At 42.5% G+C, this 21,135-nt stretch overlaps 1 protein-coding gene across 2 annotated transcripts in view; it reads left to right on the top strand.

Moving 5' to 3' along the window:
* Window positions 1-31: 31 nt before the first annotated feature.
* Window positions 32-21,135, top strand: part of FYTTD1 (forty-two-three domain containing 1) — a 35,888-nt gene continuing 14,784 nt past the window's right edge. Inside the window, exons 1-3 of one of the 2 annotated variants that reach the window (XM_001166780.7) lie at window positions 32-356; window positions 7,491-7,622; window positions 20,209-20,357. In XM_001166780.7, the coding sequence (XP_001166780.3) occupies window positions 254-356; window positions 7,491-7,622; window positions 20,209-20,357 (384 nt within the window). In that variant the 5' untranslated portion in view covers window positions 32-253. The remainder of the gene's footprint in view (window positions 357-7,490; window positions 7,623-20,208; window positions 20,358-21,135) is intronic. The other variant, XM_016942578.4, reaches the window with a different exon arrangement.

Below are 21,135 nucleotides of genomic sequence, written 5' to 3' on the forward strand. Positions count from 1 at the left end.
GCGCCTAGCACAGCGGCTGCAATGCCTCGTCCGATCCTGCGAGGGCCGCTAGGAGCGAGTCACGGCGCGGGGCCGCTCTGGTCGCCCGCGAGTGTCGGTGGCCCCGCCCCGCCCGCAGCCGCGGGTGGAGACCGAGGACGGCGCCGGCGCGTGCGCGCTCCCTCGGTGCGACGGGCTGCGTGCGCGGGTGGGAGGTGGCAGGCCTGCGACTCCGGCCTTGTCCGCGCCCGCTCTCGGCGCGACGTCTCCGGCCATGAACCGGTTTGGTACCCGGTTGGTGGGAGCCACGGCGACTTCTTCGCCGCCGCCGAAGGCCCGCAGCAATGAAAACCTCGACAAAATAGATATGTCTTTGGGTGAGGGGCCGAGTTGGACCGAGTTGGAGTGCGGGGGAGGGCGCGGGTGGAAGCCGGCGGCGCGGTTTGTGGGGGCAGGGGCGGTCGGCAGCAGTTGCCGGCGGAGTTTTCTCGCTGGTGGGCGGACCCGAGCAGAGGCCCCGAGGACAGCCGGGAGCGCAGGCTCGACGCCAGGTGCCCGGCTGGACCGCGAGGGACCCGGGCGTCCCCTCGGCCGCGGCTGTCGGAGGAGGGGCTGTGGAGGCGGGGGCCGGGGCGCTGCGGGCCCGAAGGTTCGCAGGGTCGCGGGGGGCGTCTCTTCTCCCCAGAGGGGCTACGGCTCGCCGCTCGCCGGCTCTTTGTGAGGAAAGATCTGCGGGTTTCCCCGGAGCGCGTTCGCGGTGGGCGTTATCGGGGAGCGAGGGGAATGGTCCGACCGAGCCGTTCTCTCTGAAGAAACGCCTTGGAGAGGCCGGCCGGGGCTGCGGTCGGTTAAACCAGCGCTTCCGGAGCTTTCCCTGGTCGCCGGGCGTTCCAGGCCGGCGCCGGCCATGGCTGCCGGGCGCGACTCTCGGGGCCACCTCCGGCCGCGGCCCCGGAGCGTCTGTCAGAAAGGAAGCAGCGCTCGGCCGCCTGTGGGATGTGGTTGTGTATTGAGCGCTGCCTAGAAAAGCACAGCCTCCCTCTCCAGGCCTCAGAGCTAGCTAATGGAGGAAAAAGCAAACATCTTTGAAGGAGAGATGATTGCTGTGGCTCGCTGAGAAGCCAGGTAAAGCGTGGGGTTCTTGAGCGCATCTGAGAGGGTGGCGTGGTTTCTTGCCGATTATATAAAAACCGGGAGGTTGGTGATTCCATTAAAATCCAGCCCTGACACTACCGAGGCACGAGCCGCTGTGGTTAGCTTAGGTGGGCTAAAAGTACGAATATTTTTGTCGGGATTCAAGTGATGGCGTTGGGTGTAAGTCAGCTCTGCCAGGTGTTTGGCCGGCAGTTTTTCGGATATTTGTAAAGTACCTGACTAGTGGATTCCGAGGCGTACCCTTTCCCAGGACGGTCTTTAGGGTGATAACCGTCTTGGAAACCTTCTTTCGGTTTTCATTTCTTCCCATTTGTCTTGTGTGTCTTTTGTTGTGGTTTATCTGGAACATTTTTGGTTCCAGGTGAGATGGGAACTATTGATTTCTACGATTGCCACAGTCAGAATCCAGTATGTGAACTAAGCAAATGATCAGAAATAATAGGTTTGGCCTCAAGTCTTGCCTTGCTGCTGGTTAGTAGTGAGCTTGTAAGAAATGAGAAAGCCGGGGCTGGGCGCGGTGGCTCACGCCTGCAATCCCAGCCCTTTGAAGGCGGAGGCGGAGGCAGGCAGATGGCTTGAGCCCAGGAGTTCGAGACCAGCCCGGGCAACAAGGTGAAATCCCATGTCTACTAAAAATACTAAAATTAGCCGGGCGTGGTGGCCGCGCGCCTGTAATCCCAGCTAAGACATGAGAATAGCTGGAACCCGCGGGCGGATGTTGCAGTGAGCCGATTGCGCCACTGCACTCCAGCCTGGGCGGCAGAGCGAGACCCTGTCTCCCCCCGCCCCCCCCCCGCCAAAAAAAGAGAGAAACCTTTTGAGGTAAGGCCAAGAAATAATGTAATAATGAATAGTTATTGAGCGCTTACTACCTACCAGGTCCTGTACTAATAAGCATTTTATATGTTAACTCAGTTTATCCTCATAATAACTCTGTGAGGATTCTAGCGATGGAGAGCACGGAACCCAGAACCACATTGTCTCAGTTCAGGTCCTGGACTAAGCATTAAATTAATTAATTAATTAATTAATTATTTGAGACGGAGTCTGGCTCTGTCGCCCAGGTTGGAGTGCAGTGGTGTGATCTCGGGTCGCTGCAACCTCCGCCTCCCGGGTTCCAGCAGTTCTCCTGCCTCAGCCTCCCGAGTAGCTGTGATTACAGGCACACGCCAGCACTGGTGGTCGGCTAATTTTCATATTTTTAGTTGAGACAGGGTTTCACCATGTTGGCCAGGCTGGTCTCGAACTCCTGACCTCAGGCGATCTGCCTGCCTCGGCCTCCCCTACAGGCGTGAGCCGCCGCACCCGGCCAGCATTTTATATATTAACTCAGTTTATCCTCATGATAAGTCTGTGAGGGTTGTACTCCTAGTGATTGACAGCATGGAATCCAGATCCACACTGTCTCCTTTCAGGTCCTGCCTCTGCCACTTTGTAACCATGTAACCGTGGGCAGATGATTTCCCAGTGCCTCATCTGTAGAAAGGTGATAGTAAGTAGTGTTTACCACATAGGGTTGCTGAAAACATTAAACGAGTCAGAAGGCATATGTGAACTGCTTAGAACAGGACCTGGTACACAGCACTGTATTTTTCCACATACACTATATATATGTGTGTGTGTATGTATGTATGCCTTTATTTTTATACATACACTATAGTATGTCTGTATATATGCCTTTATTTTTCTACATACACTATATGTGTGTATGTCTATATATGGCTTTATTTTTCTACATACACTACATATATGTGTATGTATGTCTATGGCTTGGTTATTTTTATACATACACTATATGTATGTGTATGTATATATGGCTTGGTTATTTTTATACATATACTACATATATGTGTGTATGTCTGTATATATGGCTTGGTTATTTTTATACATACACTACATATATGTGTGTATGTCTATATATGGCTTGGTTGTTTTTATACATACACTATATATATATGTGTATGTCTATATATATGCTTTTGTTATTTGTTGTTATTTCCATTTTACAGAAATCAGAGGCATAGAGAAATTAAGTAACTTGCTCGAAGTCATACAAGGTAGTTAAGTGGTGGTGCCAGGATTTCAGTCTGATTCTAGTGCCTCAAGCTGTTTTACACCTAGATTTCTTACGTTTCTAGGTTTTCTGTTTACTTTTTTGTATGTGTTTTGTTTGATGATTAGTACGTTCAAGTGAAGAAAACTGAGGGGTAGTTCTCTTGGAGGTAGCAATGAAGTGCTGTGGAGAGCTGAAACAGCTTGATATCTTTCTTTCCCCCAGGAACATGCAGCAGTCCCTCTATTGCCTTTCTTTTGGTGAGAATTTTACAGAAATGGGATGAAGAGATCATCCCATTTCTATCCTAGACATCATCTATCCTAGGCAGTTATTATGCTTTGTGAATGTTTAATCTTACCAGGTTTGCAGAGGTTTTTTTGTTTTAAATCATGGCTTTGCCAGGTGTATATGAATTTCACATAGAGTACCAAGTTTACCAATAGCTGGCCTCGTGGTTCAATTCCTTAATTTGAAAATCGGTGTTACGATGATACTTATTTCATAGGATTGTTGTGAATTAAGTGAATACATGTCAGAACTGTTGGTACTAACATTGCTGATGCCTGTGCTGTAGTACTTACCACCACCACTGCTGCTACTGCTGCTATTACTATTACCATGTATATTCCCCTAGTGCTATGGAAGAAACTTAAAATAGCTCATTGTAAGGAATTTTTTTTTTTTTTAAATTCTGATACCTGTGTATCTATTCATTGGGCAGGAGAAAGTCGTTTTCTTTTTTTACATTGAAAGAATCCTCTCGGCCATGGTAGCTCATTTGACTTATTTGAAGATATAGGTAGTAAAATGTTGAAATGTGAAATGTAATTTTATATTTAATATGCTCTGCTACTTCTAATTTTTAGTTATATTTAGACTTTATATGCTGTATTTTATTTTATTTATTTATTTATTTTGAGACGGAGTCTTGCTCTGTCGCCCAGGCTGGAGTGCAGTGGCACGATCTCGGCTTCCCAGGTTCACAACATTCTCCTGCCTCAGCCTCCCAAGTAGCTGGGACTACAGGCGCCCACCGCCACACCCGGCTAATTTTTTGTATTTTTTAGTAGACACGGGGTTTCACCATATTAGCCAGGATGGTCTCGATCTCCTGACCTCGTGATCCGCCCACTTCGGCCTCCCAAAGTGCTGGGATTACAGGCGTGAGCCACCGCACCCGGCCTATATGCTATATTTTAAGATGAACTTTGTTAGTCAGAATTGTACTTTGCCTTTTTTTTTTTAATGCTCCCCAGACCAAATTCATTTTTTTTGGTTTACTCTCAAGGCTTGAGATTTTAGACTTTTGATGAAGAGTAAGTAGCACTTTGTGAAAGGAAAGTAGTGTCTCATAAATAGTGTCTTCCTTGGTATTCCCTTTATGCTTGTTGAGATACATGTTTATATATCTGATGTTGACCTTTTAATTTTTTACAAAAGTTTTTGAGTGCCCTTAACTTTGATGAACTTTTTCGTAGTTGGACATTAATTTCAAGAAGACAACTAAATATTTTGGGGAGATTTGAGATATTTTGTTTGAATATTTGAGTGTAATTAAGAGTCTTAAAGATTAGAGATTGGTTAGGTAGAACAGTAATATATTACAAAGGACCTTCAAGTTATATTTCCTTCTCTGACTTCTGGAAAGACTATAGTGACAAAAAAATGAGTTTAATTAGTTTCATAGAGTTTTATTAAGAATTTGTTGACTGTATGCAATTTCTTTGTTTTATTTGCTTTCTCAATTATGAAATAATACTGGAATTAGGACTATGGAGGAAATGTTTGTGTTTTTTTTTTTTCTTTTTTTTTTTTTTTTTTTTTGAGAGACAGTCTTACTCTGTTGCCTAGGCTGGAGTGCAGTGGCGTGATTGTGGCTCACTGCAGCCTTGACCACTTGAGCTCAAGGAATTCTCCCACCTCAGCCTCCTGGGTAGCTGGGACCACGGGCACGCACCACCATGCCTGGCTAATTTTTAAAAATTATTTGTGGAGATGAGGTTTTGCTGTGTTGCCCAGGTTGGTCTCGAACTCTTGGTCTGAAGCATTCTCCCATCTCACCTCTAAAAGTGCTGAGGTTACAGGCATGTGCCCAGCTGGATATTTCTCAAATGAGTATTTTTGGCTTCTAGTAACCTCTTTTAACAGATATAAATGGGAATCTGGAGTACATTTAGTTTTCTGGTCTTCACTTTGTTCTGTTGTGTATTTTTGTTTGTGAATTACCTTGGGGCACTTTGGAAGTATGTTTGGAAGTAATGAGGCTTAGATCAGTGTAGAAAGAAAAATAAGGTAACCTTGAAGTACTTTGCTAGAGGTGAGTCATCAGTATTTTTTGTACTATACCTTTATTATGGCACTTGTTTAATTTTGTATTTGCTATTTGCATGTCTGTTTCCATCAGTACTTTTAAACTTATTTAGAAAAGGGACTGTATTTTACTTTTGTTTCAGTTACAGCACAACCTGACACATATATTCGTTGCATGTAGTATATGCTCAATAAATATTTGCTGAATTTCAACATTTAGTACTTTAGTTGAATGGTTTAATTTTTGATTACCTATATATTGGAAGGTGGTCATCTTTTTTTACTTTTTCTTTTTTTTTTTATGGAGTCTCGCTCTGTCACCCAGGCTGGAGTGCAGTGGTGCAATCTTGGCTCACTGCAACCTCTGCCTCCCGAGTTCAACCAATTCTTCTACCTCAGCCTCCCGAGTAGCTGGGATTACAGGCATGCACCGCCATACCCGGCTTATTTATTTATTTATTTATTTATTTATTTATTTATTTGTATTTTTAGTAGAGACGGGGTTTCACCATGTTGGTCAGGCCAGTCCCGAACTCCTGACCTCAAATGATCTGCCCACCTCAGCCTCCCAAAGTGCTGGGATTATAGGTGTGAGCCACCGTGCCTGGCCGGAAGGGGGTCATCTTTAAAAAATGGAGGCTTCTGTGATTATGGGAAGTAAGTAGGAAAATGGAGGCTTCTGTGTTTTTGGGAAGTAGGTAGGAAAATGGAGGCTTCTGCGATTATGGGAAGTAGGTAGGAAAATGGAGGCTTCTGTGATTATGGGAAGTAGGTGGGAAATTAGAGGCTTCTGTGATTATGGGAAGTAGGTAGGAAAATGGAGGCTTCTGTGATTATGGGAAGTAGGTAGGAGAATGGAGGCTTCTGTGATTATGGGAAGTAGGTAGGAAAATGGAGGCTTCTGTGATTATGGGAAGTAGGTAGGAAAATGGAGGCTTCTGTGATTATGGGAAGTAGGTAGGAAAATGGAGGCTTCTGCGATTATGGGAAGTAGGTAGGAAAATGGAGGCTTCTGTGATTATGGGAAGTAGGTGGGAAATTAGAGGCTCCTGTGATTATGGGAAGTAGGTAGGAGAATGGAGGCTTCTGTGATTATGGGAAGTAGGTAGGAAAATGGAGGCTTCTGTGATTATGGGAAGTAGGTGGGAAATTAGAGGCTCCTGTGATTATGGGAAGTAGGTAGGAGAATGGAGGCTTCTGTGATTATGGGAAGTAGGTGGGAAATTAGAGGCTTCTGTGATTATGGGAAGTAGGTAGGAGAATGGAGGCTTCTGTGATTATGGGAAGTAGGTGGGAAATTAGAGGCTTCTGTGATTATGGGAAGTAGGTAGGAGAATGGAGGCTTCTGTGATTATGGGAAGTAGGTAGGAAATTAGAGGCTTCTGTGATTATGGGAAGTAGGTGGGAAATTAGAGGCTTCTGTGATTATGGGAAGTAGGTAGGAGAATGGAGGCTCCTGTGATTATGGGAAGTAGGTAGGAGAATGGAGGCTTCTGTGATTATGGGAAGTAGGTAGGAGAATGGAGGCTTCTGTGATTATGGGAAGTAGGTAGGAGAATGGAGGCTTCTGTGATTATGGGAAGTAGGTAGGAAATTGGAGGCTTCTGTGATTATGGGAAGTAGGTGGGAAATTAGAGGCTTCTGTGATTATGGGAAGTAGGTAGGAGAATGGAGGCTTCTGTGATTATGGGAAGTAGGTAGGAAATTGGAGGCTTCTGTGATTATGGGAAGTAAGTAGGAATAACTTTTGTAAACAGGCTTCTGCTTGATTCATCAGGTAAAGAAATACTGTGGCCAATAGCACTCTTCATTAATTGGTAGATCTGCTTTGGGCTATTGTAAAATGGCTGATTCTTGTTATTATCCTCTTATGGAAGTGCTTTCAAAGTAGAAAAGAAGTTAGGAACGTAGGACATCTATCAGCTAGAAAATGAAACTGAGTAATTGAGTTAAGTTAAAATGAAAATAATTGGCATTTCCTCTGTCTTAGATGATATCATCAAGTTGAATCGAAAGGAAGGGAAGAAGCAGAATTTTCCAAGACTAAATAGAAGACTCCTCCAGCAAAGTGGTGCCCAGCAATTCAGGATGAGAGTGCGATGGGGAATCCAACAGAATTCTGGTAAGTTTTGAAAGTAAGCTTTAATGGAAAGCTGTTATTTGTGTGTTCATAGTGTACTGTCTTTAGCATATGCTTAACGTGGAGGAAATGCGTCAGTACTCTTTGTGTTTTGCGTTTCCTCTATGCCTAGGTTTTTGTTTAGATCTTAAACCTGGTAAAAATTTCAGTAGCCTTCAATAGGCGTAACACTGTTTCTTAAACGTTGTAAGTCATTTAAAAGTAACTTCAGTTTATACACAGTCTAAATTATATTCAGAGTTTAGAATTGCAAAGGATCTTATATATCATGAGCTCCTATCTCCATCCAAGTGAGATGTTCCTTTAACAGTCTGTCTAATGGATGACTAACTCCAGCTTAAATATATTCAGTGAAAGAGCATACTACCTCACAAGCATGAGCCACTATGCCTGGCCTCTTAATTTGAATTAAAGCATGCCTATCACTTCGGTAAAGTTATAGAAAGCAAATTCTCTTTTGTATATGAGAACTCTTTAAGTATGTGGAGACTACTGTTAAATTCTGCATAGAAAATGACCTCCAGAGTCCTTATCTTATCATCCAAGAACTTTAGGATTTGTGAAATCTTCCAAAGTTGACACTCAGAAATGAATGCTTTAGATATAATGTGGAACTCTACACATTTAGTTATTTTTGATAATCTGGAAGCTTATTTATAACCATCTTGATTGAAGGCAGTAATTGAACACTAATATATATGGCTTGTTAACTTCTTTATCAGCAATATCAGAATTTTAGAATAAATATTTGTTGAAATAAAAGAACTAAATCTTTTTCAGATATGTAAAAATATGTTTGACAAACTAACTTCCAAATTGATTTTTATTCTATATGTTGAAAAACATAAAAATAATCTCCAGTAGGTTGAACATAATTAGTTCTGTGTTTACAGCTAATATCCCATTATATCCTCAAAATATGTGTAACTGAAGCTGAGCACAGTGGCTTATGCCTGTAATCCCAGAACTTTGGGAGGATCAGTTGAATCCAGGAATCTGAGACCAGCTTGGGCAACACAGGGAGACCCTGTCTCCACAAAAAATTTAAAAATTAGCAAGGCGTGGTGGTACCTCTTTCTGGTCCCAGCCACTCAGGAGTTTGAGGTGGGAAGATGGCTTGAGCCTGGGAGATCAAGACCACAGTGAGCCATGATGGCACCACAGCACTCCAGCATGAGACTCTGTCTCAAGAAAAGTACATATAACTGAGATTGGGCCCTTAAAAAAAATTATTCATCTCTAATAATTTTTTGAATAGTTGAACCTAAGGGAGTAAATTTCATGACAGGTATTTAACTGTAGCAAATGAAGTTTAGTTCCAGTGATTTATATTTAAATTTTTTTTTGAGACAGAGTTTTGCTCTTGTTGCCCAGGCTGGAGTGCAAAGGCACGATCTTGGCTCATTGCAGCCTCTGCCTCCCGGGTTCAAGCGATTCTCCTGCCTCAGCCTCCCAAGTAGCTGGGATTACAGGCATGCGCCACCATGCCCAGCTAATTTTGTATTTTTAGGAGAGACAGGGTTTCTCCACGTTGGTCAGGCTGGTCTCGAACTCCCAGCCTCAGGTGATCCACCTGCCTCAGCCTCCTGCCTCAGCCCCAGAAAGTGCTGGGATTACAGGCGTGAGCCACTGCGCCTGGCCTAAATATTTCTTATAAATGTTATTGAACATACTATATATTTTTGTATTATTTGTTTTTAAAATAACTGTTGAGAGTTCATAGAACCAGAAATATATTTATTAATTAATGTTTATCAAATATTTAACATGAATATATTTCAGTGTTAAATACTTGATAGATACCCTAAACTGATTGGGTCCTAGGGGGTACATAAAGATGTGGTCTTCTACTTCAAGGAATTAATTTCCAGTGTTAGAGATAAGATGGAAAAGGTAGTGTGGGAGAAACGTTGTAAGAGAAATTCAAATAGTATTATAGGACTTTAGAGATTTTGTACTAAGAAGATCAGGAGTGATTTAATGGATAAGGTGAAATATGATCTGGTCCATGAAGTGTCAGAAAAGCTTTCCTTTTATGGATGTTATGATCTGAGCCTTGAAATAAATGATATCTAGGGGCAGCTTAGGATCTCATAAGATTGAGCTTGCCCTTGTATGTTTATTGCTTACATGTGACATGGGCTAAAATAGAACAGCTGCCACTGTTACTGAATGTACAGAGATAGAGGATTGTCTTAAACTCTGATTGGCTAGGAAAAAGTTCAGATTTCCACGTTGTAATGTCAATGAGGATGTTAGCTTGAGGTAAGAGAAATAAGTAGGACAGAGGAGCTCTTTGCAGATCCGCGGTATGATTTCTGATGGCTGAACAAGTCAATGAATGAAATCTTTAACTTCGTGTGTGAAAAATAATTTAGGCACTCAGTAAATACTTGGAGAAACAACCCAAATGTTCTTCAGTGGTAGAACGTATAGAGTTGTTCTTCAGTGGTAGAACGTATAGAGTTGTTCTTCAGTGGTAGAACGTATAGAGTTGTTCTTCAGTGGCAGAAAGTATAGAGTTGTTCTTCAGTGGTAGAATGTATAGAGTGTTCTTCAGTGGTAGAATGTATAGAGTTGTTCCTCAGTGGTGGAATGTATAGAGTGTTCTTCAGTGGTAGAATGTATAGAATTGTTCTTCAGTGGTAGAAAGTATAGAGTTGTTCTTCAGTGGTAGAACATATAGAGTGTTCTTCAGTGGTAGAATGTATAGAATTGTTCTTCAGTGGTAGAATGTATAGAGTTGTTCCTCAGTGGTAGAATGTATAGAGTGTTCTTCAGTGGTAGAACGTATAGAGTTGTTCTTCAGTGGTAGAATGTATGGAGTTGTTCTTCAGTGGTAGAATGTATAGAGTGTTCTTCAGTGGTAGAATGTGTGGAGTTGTTCCTCAGTGGTAGAATGTATGGAGTTGTTCCTCAGTGGTAGAATGTATAGAGTGTTCTTCAGTGGTAGAACGTATAGAATTGTTCTTCAGTGGTAGAACGTATAGAGTTGTTCTTCAGTGGTAGAATGTATAGAGTTGTTCCTCAGTGGTAGAACGTATAGCGTGTTCTTCAGTGGTAGAACGTATAGAGTTGTTCTTCAGTGGTAGAACGTATAGAGTGTTCTTCAGTGGTAGAACGTATAGAGTTGTTCTTCAGTGGTAGAACGTATAGAGTGTTCTTCAGTGGTAGAACGAATAGGGTGTTCTTCAGTGGTAGAATGTATAGGTGTTCTTCAGTGGTAGAATGTATAGAGTGTTCTTCAGTGGTAGAATGTATAGAGTTGTTCCTCAGTGGTCGAATGTATGGAGTTCTTCAGTGGTAGAACGTATGGAGTTGTTCTTCCGTGGTAGAACGTATGGAGTTGTTTTTCCGTGGTAGAACGTATAGAGTTGTTCTTCAGTGGTAGAACGTATAGAATGTTCCTCAGTGGTAGAACGTATAGAATGTTCCTCAGTGGTAGAACGTATAGAGTGTTCCTCTGTGGTAGAACGTATCGAGTTGTTCCTCAGTGGTAGAACATATCGAGTTGTTCCTCAGTGGTAGAACGTATTGAGTGTTCCTCAGTGGTAGAACGTATAGAATTGTTCTTCAGTGGTAGAACGTAGAGAGTGTTCTTCAGTGGTAGAAGGTACAGAGTTGTTCTTTAGCGGTAGAATGTGTAGAGTGTTCTTCAGTGGTAGAATGTATAGAGTTGTTCTTCAGTGGTAGAATGTATAGAGTGTTCTTCAGTGGTAGAATGTATAGAGTTGTTCTTCAGTGGTAGAATGTATAGAGTTCTTCAGGGGTAGAATGTATGAGTTCTTCAGGGGTCTTCAGGGGTAGAATGTATAGAGTTCTTCAGGGGTAGAATGTATAGAGTTGTTCTTCAGGGGTAGAATGTATAGAGTGTTTTTCAGTGGTAGAATATATAGGGTTGTTCTTCTGTGGTAGAATGTATAGAGTTGTTCCTCAGCGGTAGAATGTATACAGTTGTTCTTCAGTGGTAGAACATATAGAGTTGTTCTTCAGTGGTAGAATGTATGGAGTTGTTCTTCAGTGGTAGAATGTATAGAGTGTTCTTCAGTGGTAGAATGTGTGGAGTTGTTCCTCAGTGGTAGAATGTATGGAGTTGTTCCTCAGTGGTAGAATGTATAGATTTGTTCCTCAGTGGCAGAATGTATAGAGTGTTCTTCAGTGGTAGAATGTATAGAATTGTTGTTCAGTGGTAGAACGTGTAGAGTTGTTCTTCAGTGGTAGAACATATAGAGTTGTTCCTCAGTGGTAGAATGTATAGGGTTGTTCCTCAGTGGTAGAATGTATAGGGTGTTCTTCAGTGGTAGAATGTATAGAATTGTTCTTCAGTGGTAGAATGTATAGAGTTGTTCCTCAGTGGTAGAATGTGTAGAGTGTTCTTCAGTGGTAGAATGTATAGAGTGTTCTCCAGTGGTAGAATGTATAGAGTGTTCTTCAGTGGTAGAATGTATGGAGTTGTTCTTCAGTGGTGGAATGTATGGAGTTGTTCTTCCGTGGTAGAATGTATAGAGTTGTTCCTCCGTGGTAGAATGTATAGAGTTGTTCCTCAGTGGTAGAATGTATAGAGTGTTCTTCAGTGGTAGAATGTATAGAGTTGTTCTTCAATAGTAGAATGTATAGAGTTGTTCCTCAGTGGTAGAATGTATAGAGTGTTCTTCAGTGGTAGAATGTATAGAATTGTTCTTCAGTGGTAGAATGTATAGAGTTGTTCTTCAGTGGTAGAATGTATAGAGTTGTTCTTCAATAGTAGAATGTATAGAGTTGTTCCTCAGTGGTAGAATGTATAGGGTTGTTCCTCAGTGGTAGAATGTATAGAGTGTTCTTCAGTGGTAGAATGTATAGAATTGTTCTTCAGTGGTAGAATGTATAGAGTTGTTCCTCAGTGGTAGAATGTATAGAGTGTTCTTCAGTGGTAGAATGTATAGGGTGTTCTTCAGTGGTAGAATGTATAGGGTGTTCCTCAGTGGTAGAATGTATAGAGTTGTTCCTCAGTGGTAGAATGTATAGAGTGTTCTTCAGTGGTAGAATGTATAGAGTGTTCTTCAGTGGTAGAACGTATAGAGTTGTTCCTCAGTGGTAGAACGTATAGAGTTGTTCCTCAGTGGTAGAACGTATAGAGTGTTCTTCAGTGGTAGAATGTATAGAGTGTTCTTCAGTGGTAGAATGTATAGAGTGTTCTTCAGTGGTAGAATGTATAGAATTGTTCTTCAGTGGTAGAATGTATAGAGTGTTCTTCAGTGGTAGAATGTATAGAATTGTTCTTCAGTGATAGAATGTATAGAATTGTTCTTCAGTGGTAGAATGTATAGAGTTGTTCTTCAGTGGTAGACTGTATAGAGTGTTCTTCAGTGGTAGAATGTATAGAGTTGTTCTTCAATAGTAGAATGTATAGAGTTGTTTCTCAGTGGTAGAATGTATAGAGTGTTCTTCAGTGGTAGAATGTATAGACTTGTTCTTCAGTGGTAGAATGTATAGAGTTGTTCTTCAATAGTAGAATGCATAGAGTTGTTCCTCAATGGTGGAATGTATAGAGTTGTTCCTCAGTGATATAATGTATAGAGTGTTCTTCAGTGGTAGAATGTATAGAATTGTTCTTCAGTGATATAATGTATAGAGTTGTTCCTCAGTGGTAGAATTTATAGAGTGTTCTTCAGTGGTAGAATGTATAGAGTTCTTCAGTGGTAGAATGTGTGGAGTGTTCTTCAGTGGTAGAATGTATAGAGTTGTTCTTCAGTGGTGGAATGGTATAGAGTTCTCAAAATGTCATCAGGCACCCTCGGGGATCCCTAAGACATGGGGGATCCACAAGATCAAAACTAATTTCATGTTAATACTAAGGCGTTAATTGTATTTTGACTCTTACTCTCTCAGGAGTGTACAGTAGCCTTTTCCAGAGTCTACATGATGTCTGATAATTAAAGGAGATTGAATGCAAAAGCAGGATCTTAGTTCAGTGGGCTGTAACAAAGTACCATAGACTAGGTAGCTTATAAACAACAGAAGTTTATTTTGCACAGTTTTGGAGATTAGCAGTTCAAGGTCAGGATGTCAGCAAGGTCAGGTTCTGGTGAGAGTTCTCTTCCAGGTTGCAGACTTTGGACTTCTTTTGATGTCCTTGTGTGGCAGAAAGAAGGCTAGAGAGCTCTCCAGGGTCACTTTTGTAAGGACACTAATCCCATTCATGGTGGCTCCATCCTCATGACTTTACCTCCCAAAGCCCTCTCCTGTTAATACCATCACATTAAGTGTTAGTATTTCAACATGTGAATTTTGGAGAGTTACAAACATTCAGTCCTTAACAAGCAGTTGTGAGAATCTAGTTGTCTTCTATTAAGGCAGACACCAAAGAGATCCAAAAACAATATACCACTCTTCTTACTAAATATTTTTATTTGTTTTGGAAAATAAAAATAACTAGGCCAGGTGCGATGGCTCACGCCTGTAATCCCAGCACTTTGGGAGGCCGAGACAGGCAGATCACAAGGTCAGGAGTTTGAGAGCAGCCTGGCCAATATGGTGAAAGCTTGTCTCTACTATAAATATAAAAATTAGCCGGGCATGGTGGCGGGCACCTGTAGTCCCAGCTACTCGGGAGGCTGAGGCAGGAGAATCGCTTGAACCTGGGAGGTGGAGATTGTAGTGAGCCGAGATCGCGTCACTGCACTCCACCCTGGGTGACAGAGCAAGACTCTGTCTCAAACATAAAAAAGGCCGGGCGCGGTGGCTCATGCCTGTAATCCCAGCACTTTGGGAGGCCGAGGCAGGCAGATCATGAGATCGGGAGATTGAGACCGTCCTGGCTAACACAGTGAAACCCTGTCTCTACTAAAAATACAAAAAATTAGCTGGGCGTGGTGGCGGGCGCCTGTAGTCCCAGCTGCTCAGGAGGCTGAGGCAGGAGAAAGGTGTGAACCTGGCAGGCGAAGCTTGCAGTGAGCCGAGATCGCGGCCACTGCACTCCAGCCTGGGCGACAGAGTGAGACTCCGTCTCAAAAAAAAAAAAAAAAAAAAAAACTAATGGATACTAGGCTTAATACCTCAGCGATGGAATAATCTGTACAGCAAACCCCCGTGATACATGTTTACCTGTGTAACAAACCTGCACATCCTGCACGTGTACCCCAACCTTAAAATAAAAGTTAAAATTTGTTCTTTTTCATTTAAAAAGAGATGTTTACCCTATGTGTAATGAGTTTATTATTATTTTTTAAGTGAAATGGTTTTTAACTGTCTTATTAATAGTTTTTATTTTGGCCGGGCGTGGTGGCTCACCCGTGTAATCCCAGCACTTTGGGAGCCCGAGGTGGGTGGATCACCTGAGGTCAGGAGTTTGAGACCAGCCTGGCCAAAATGGCAAAACCCTATCTCTACTAAAAATACAACAATTAGCCGGGTGTGGTGGCACATAGCTGTAATCCCAGCTGCTCGGGAGCCTGAGGCAGGAGAATCGCTTGAACTGGGGAGGCGGAGGTTGCGGTGAGCCGAGATCGCGCCATTGCACTCCAGCCTGGGCGACAGAGTGAGACTCTTGTCTCAAAAAAAAAAAAAAAGTTTTTATTTTAATTGCAGTAAATATAACCCACAGACACAAAAACTTTGGAGTCCTCAATTGTTAAGCATATGAAGAGGTTCGTGCTTGTAATCCCAGCACTTTGGGAGGTGAGAGCAAGAGGATTGCTTAAGCCAAGGACTTCAGGACCAGCGTGGGCAACATAGGGAGACCCCGTCTCTACAAAAAAAAAGAAAGAGTGTAAAGAGGTACTGAGACTAAAAAGTTTGAGAATGCTGTTCTTACTAGAGGTAGAAGAGTTGGGAATATTTGTATGTTGCTTTGGAAAGGAGCCAATAATATGATTACATATACTGTAGAATGTGACATTTCCCAGAAAATCCCTCAAATCTTTATTTAGATGATAAAGCTCCTGAAATTATTGGGACATATGATGTATGTGGAAAGAAATTCATGAATAGATTAGTCTTGGGATTCAAGAGAAAGATGAAAATGTCTTTCTCTAGTTTCAGCTGTTGTCAACCTTAGTTGCACCTGCGGAGCTTTGTGAACTAGACGCTCTGGCGGTATTTTATTTCTACTGAACCAGGACCTGTAGAGGTAGGGCTTGGAGGATTTTTTTTAAGCTCCATGGATGATTCTGATACCTAACTGGTATTAAACTACTGCTCTGGTGGAGCTGAAAATGTAAAAGGGTCTTCATAAAGGGTGGTAGTTGAAGTACATGGAGAATGTGGGTACTCTGGAACTCTGCAGAGAGGCTCAATGAATGAAAACTAAGAAAAGACTGTTGCATTGGGTGATGTCTTTAGTACCCCTTCATAGTGCTTTTTAGAATATAAGACAGTTACAGAGCATAAGAGGGAAGGGGAGATAATTGGGGCAGTATGTATACATTTTTCTTACTTTATGTAATGTGACAATGAAAGGGTAAAGAATATAATCATTGCTAAAACAGATACAGCTAATGAAGTTTGTTCAAAGGTAGAAAGGTGGGAGAACGAATCATATAGGCCTGATTAGAAAGCAGAGGAGGAGGCGGGGCCAAGTGGCTCACGCCAGTAATCCCAGCACTTTGGGAGGCCGAGGTGGGCAGATTACGAGGTCAGGAGTTCAAGACCAGCCTGGCCAACATAGTGAAACCCCGTCTCTACTAAAAATGCAAAAAAATAGCTGGGCATGGTGGTGGGCGCCTGTAGTCCCAGCTACTCAGGAGGCTGAGGCAGGAGAATGGCGTGAACCCGGGAGGCGGAGCTTGCAGTGAGCCGAGATCGTGCCGCTACACTCCAGCCCGGGTGACAGAGCGAGAGTCTGTCCCAAAAAAAAAAAAAAAAAAAAGCAGAGAAGGCAACACCTTGGATAAGAGGAAAAAAAAAAAACAGCAGAAAGATTGATAAGTATGGGACCAATGTACTGTACTATCAATAGAAATAGAAAGCGCCAAGGGATAGAGTTCTATTCCATACTTTTTTTGGGGGGGAGGGGGATGGAGTCTTGCCCTGTCACCCAGGCTGGAGTGTGGTAGTGCGATCTTGGCTCGTTGCAACCTCCGCCTCCCAGGTCAAGCGATTCTCATGCCTCAGCCTCCCCAGTAGCTGGGATTACAGGTGTGCACCACCACGCCTGGTGGCTAATTTTTATATTTTTAGTAGAGACGAGGTTTCACCATGTTGGTCAGGCTGGTCTTGAACTCCTGACCTCAAATGATCCACCCGCCTCACCCTCACTAAATGCTGGAATTACAGGCGTGAGCCACGGTACCCAACCTTATTTCATACTTAAGATCTTGTTTTAATCCATTTGATTCCTATTTATGAGAGTTTCTTGTCAGTCTTTCTCATCTAGTCCTGAAATTTTGGTATAATAATGGGTTCCTCCTCCTTTTAATCGTTTCTTTTTTGCCCTACAAACTCACTTATTCTTTTGGAATATTTTCCAGTTTCTTCCTTTCTCAAGGAAGATTGTTAGCATCAGTCTTATCAGATTATCATACAAATTATAGTACTTAGCACAGTGCCTAGCACAGTGAAGGGTAGCTGTTACATTATTTAACACAAATAGCAAGTCATTGTATATTGGAATTAATTTTAATGTACAGTTTTTCCCAGTATGGTTTAATCTTCATCTAGTTGCAATTTTAGAAGGAAACCACACATAGGGCAGCAATAATTTGATTTAAAAACTAAAGACTTTAAGCCAGCCGTGGTGGCTCACGCCTGTAACCCCAGCATTTTGGGAAGTTGAGGCAGGCAGATCACCTGAAGTCAGGAGTTTGAGACCAGCCTGGCCAACATGGTGAAACCCTGTCTGTACTAAAAATACAAAAATAGGCCGGGCGCAGTGGCTCACACCTGTAAACCACGCACTCTGGGAGGCTGAGGCGGGCGGATCACGAGGTCAGGAGATCAAGACTATCCTGGCTAACACAGTGAAACCCTGTGTCTACTAAAAATATAAAAAATTAGCCAGGCGTCGTATTGGGCACCTGTAGTACCAGCTACTTGGGAGACTGAGCAGGAGAATGGCATGAACCCGGGAGGCAGAGGTTGCAGTGAGCTGAGATCACATCACTGCACTCCAGCCTGGGCAACAGAGCAAGACTCCGTCTCAAAAATATATATATATGTATAACTGGGTGTGGTGGCAGGCACCTGTAATCCCAGCTACTCGGGAGGCTGAGGCAGGAGAATTCTTTGAACCCAGGAGGTGGAGGTTGCAGTGAGCTGAGATCATGCCATTGCACTCCAGCCTGGGCGATAGAGCGAGACTCTGTCTCAAAAAAAGAAAAAAAAAAAAAGAGTTTGCTTTACTGTTTAACCTAGCATTTCACCTTCTAGAAACTCACATCTTCAGAAAATAATCATGGATGTGTTTAAAAATATATCTGTGGTTCTATTGTGATATTATTTATAATTAGAACTAACTGAAATGATTAGTATAAAGTTGGTTTGGATCAAGTATGGCATATTAAAAAGTAATGCGATAAAAGGATGTCAAAAACATGGGATAATATTTTTGCAATATAGGTGTGTGTTGTGTTTGAGACTGGTGTGTGTGTGTGTGTGTGTGTGTGTGTGTTTGTGTTTGAGACAGGGTCTTGCTCTGTCACCCCAGCCTGGAGTACAGTGTGATCTTGGCTCACTGTAACCTCTGCTTCCCAGGCTCAAATGATCCTCCTGCCTCAGCCTCCCTATTACCTGGGACTACAGGTGCGCGCCACAGCACCCGGCTAATTTTTGTATTTTTTCTAGAGATGGGGTGTCGCCATGTTGCCCAGGCTGGTCTCGAACTCATGGGCTCAAGCAATCCATCCTTCTCAGTCTCCCAAAGTGCTGGGATTATAGGCATGAGCCACCATGCCCAGCCTGCAGTACAGGATTAGTGTAGGGCTACAAAATAGTATGTAGAGTTGTGTAGTTGCCGAAAGATTGACTCAGTTCACCTTCTACTATAAAATTGAGGCACTACTATAAAATTGAGAATTACTACAGATGATAGTCTTGAGTTGCTTAAAAATAGTTAAAATCAAAAATGTTAACTTTTAAAATATATGTATACAAGTAAAAGAAAGACTAGAAAGACAGAATGTCAGTGGTCATCTCTAGGTGGTAGGCTGATGGGTGATGTTTATTTTCTTATTTGTACTTTATGTGTTTCTAGGAATTCTGCAGTGAACATGTCTATTTTTTAATTTACCCTTTTTTTTTTTTTTAACGGGCAGCCCCTGAACCAGAGTAGGTTCAGAGACACTCCCAATTTATTTTTTATTTATTTACTTTTTTTGAGACGGAGTCTCGCTCTTCGCCCAGGCTGAAGTGCAGTTGCACGATGTCGGCTCACTGCAAGCTCCGCCTCCCAGTTCACGCCATTCTCCTGTCTCAGCCTCCCGAGTAGCTGGGACTACAGGCACCCGCCACCACGCCTGGCTAATTTTTTGTATTTTTAGTACAGATGGGGTTTCACTGTGTTTGCCAGGATGGTCTCAATCTCCTGACCTTGTGATCCACCTGCCTCGGCCTTCCAGAGTGCTGGGATTACAGGTGTGAGCCACTGCACCTGGCTGCTATTTTTTTTTTTTAACTAGAAAAAAGTATTTACTTATTTATTTATATATTTATTTATTTTTTAATCTATTTATTTTTTGGAGACAGGGTCTCACTCTGTTGCAGCCTAGAACTCCTGGGCTCAAGCAATCCTCTCACCCCAGCCTCCTGAGTAGCTGGGACTACAGGCATGTGCTACTATGCCCAACTAATTTTTAGAGGCGAGGCCTCACTATGTTGCTCAGGTTGGTCTTAAACTCCTGAGCTCAAGGGATCTTCTTCCCTCGGCCTCCCAAGTGCTGGGATTACAGGCGTGAGCCACTGTGCTCAGCCTAAAAAAAGTATTTAAATAGGTAAGATATGTAATGGAAAACCAAAGTTGGTAATGTCACATGCTACAGATTAAAATGTGTCTGTTGGCACTCACTGGCAACTTTAGCAAAAGCAATTTGAATGGAGTAGGGTTGAAAATGAAGCCAGATTGCAGTGTGCTGTCATAAGTAAATTGGAGATGAGATAGTGATTCCACTCTAGATCAGCACTGTTCAATAAAGATTGAGCACATATGAATATATTTTAGTAGCCCAATATCTTTAAAATATTTCACTATATAATTTATATAAAATCATCAGTGAAATATTTTACCTTGAAATACCTCGATTCAGACTAGTGCTTAACTTCAAGTACTCAGTAGCCGCATATGGTTAGTATCTACCATAATGCACAGGTAAAGACTCGACAGACTGTCCTGTTTGTTGAGAAACTAATGACAAAAGAGTATGGCCAGAGGCAGCATGTGAGAATCCTCTAGTTATTTATAGTCCGGTATAGCCACAGAACCCTTCCCAATGCAGCAGATTGCCTTTTTAAAATGAAGTATTTTATGTAATTTAAAAAACATAAATAATAACATAATAAATGTTCATAAGTTCCCCCTTCCTTGGGAAATAGAATATCCTGTGACCGTCCCAATTGAATTGTTAAATTGACATTTTCTTCTCTTTTTGCCCTCCTATAGGTTTTGGTAAGACTAGTCTGAATCGTAGAGGAAGAGTAATGCCTGGAAAGAGACGTCCTAATGGAGTTATCACTGGCCTTGCAGCTAGGAAAACAACTGGAATTCGAAAAGGAATTAGTCCTATGAATCGTCCACCTCTGAGTGACAAGGTAGGATGATGGCTTAATCCTGGATTAGATATCCTTTTCCTTTATTTGTACTAACATTTCTGTGAATAAGCTTAAGAGAGAATTTTATTTGTTTTTATGTAGTACTTTGGGACTGATATAAAAAAATTTAATATCTAAATTAAAATCATTGCCATGCATAAAGAATACCTAAATTTCCACATTCTCAAATATAAGTAAGTTTTTTGTTTGTTTGTTTTTGTTTTTTATATATAGAGTCTTGCTCTGTTACCCAGGCTGGAGTGCAGTGATGTGATCTTGGCTCACTGCAGTGTCCACCTCCCAGGTTCAAGCAGTTCTCCTGCCTCAGCCTCCCGAGTAGCTGGGATTACAGGTGTGTGCCACCACTCCCAGCTAATTTTCATGTTGGCCAGGCTGGTCTTGAACTCCTGACCTCAAGTGATCTGCCCACCTTGGCCTCCCAAAGTGCTGGTATTACAGGCGTGAGCCACCGTGCCTGGCCGAAAATTAAGGGTTTTTTTGTTTGTTTGTTTGTTTTTGTTTTTTCAAGACAGAGTCTAGCTCTGTCGCCCAGGCTGGAGTGCAGTGGTGCAATCTCGGCTCACTGCAACCTCCGCCTCCTGGTTTCAAGCAATTCTTCTGCCTCAGCCTCCCTAGTAGCTGGGACTACAGGTGCGTGCCACCATGCCTGGCTAATTTTTGTATTTTTAGTAGAGACGGGGTTTCACCATGCTGGCCAGGCTGGTCTCAAACTCCTGACCTCATGATCCATCCGCCTCAGCCTCCCAAAGTGTGGGGA

This window comes from Pan troglodytes, chromosome 2 (genome assembly GCF_028858775.2).
Source record: "Pan troglodytes isolate AG18354 chromosome 2, NHGRI_mPanTro3-v2.0_pri, whole genome shotgun sequence".
In the NCBI taxonomy this organism is placed as follows: domain Eukaryota; kingdom Metazoa; phylum Chordata; class Mammalia; order Primates; family Hominidae; genus Pan; species Pan troglodytes.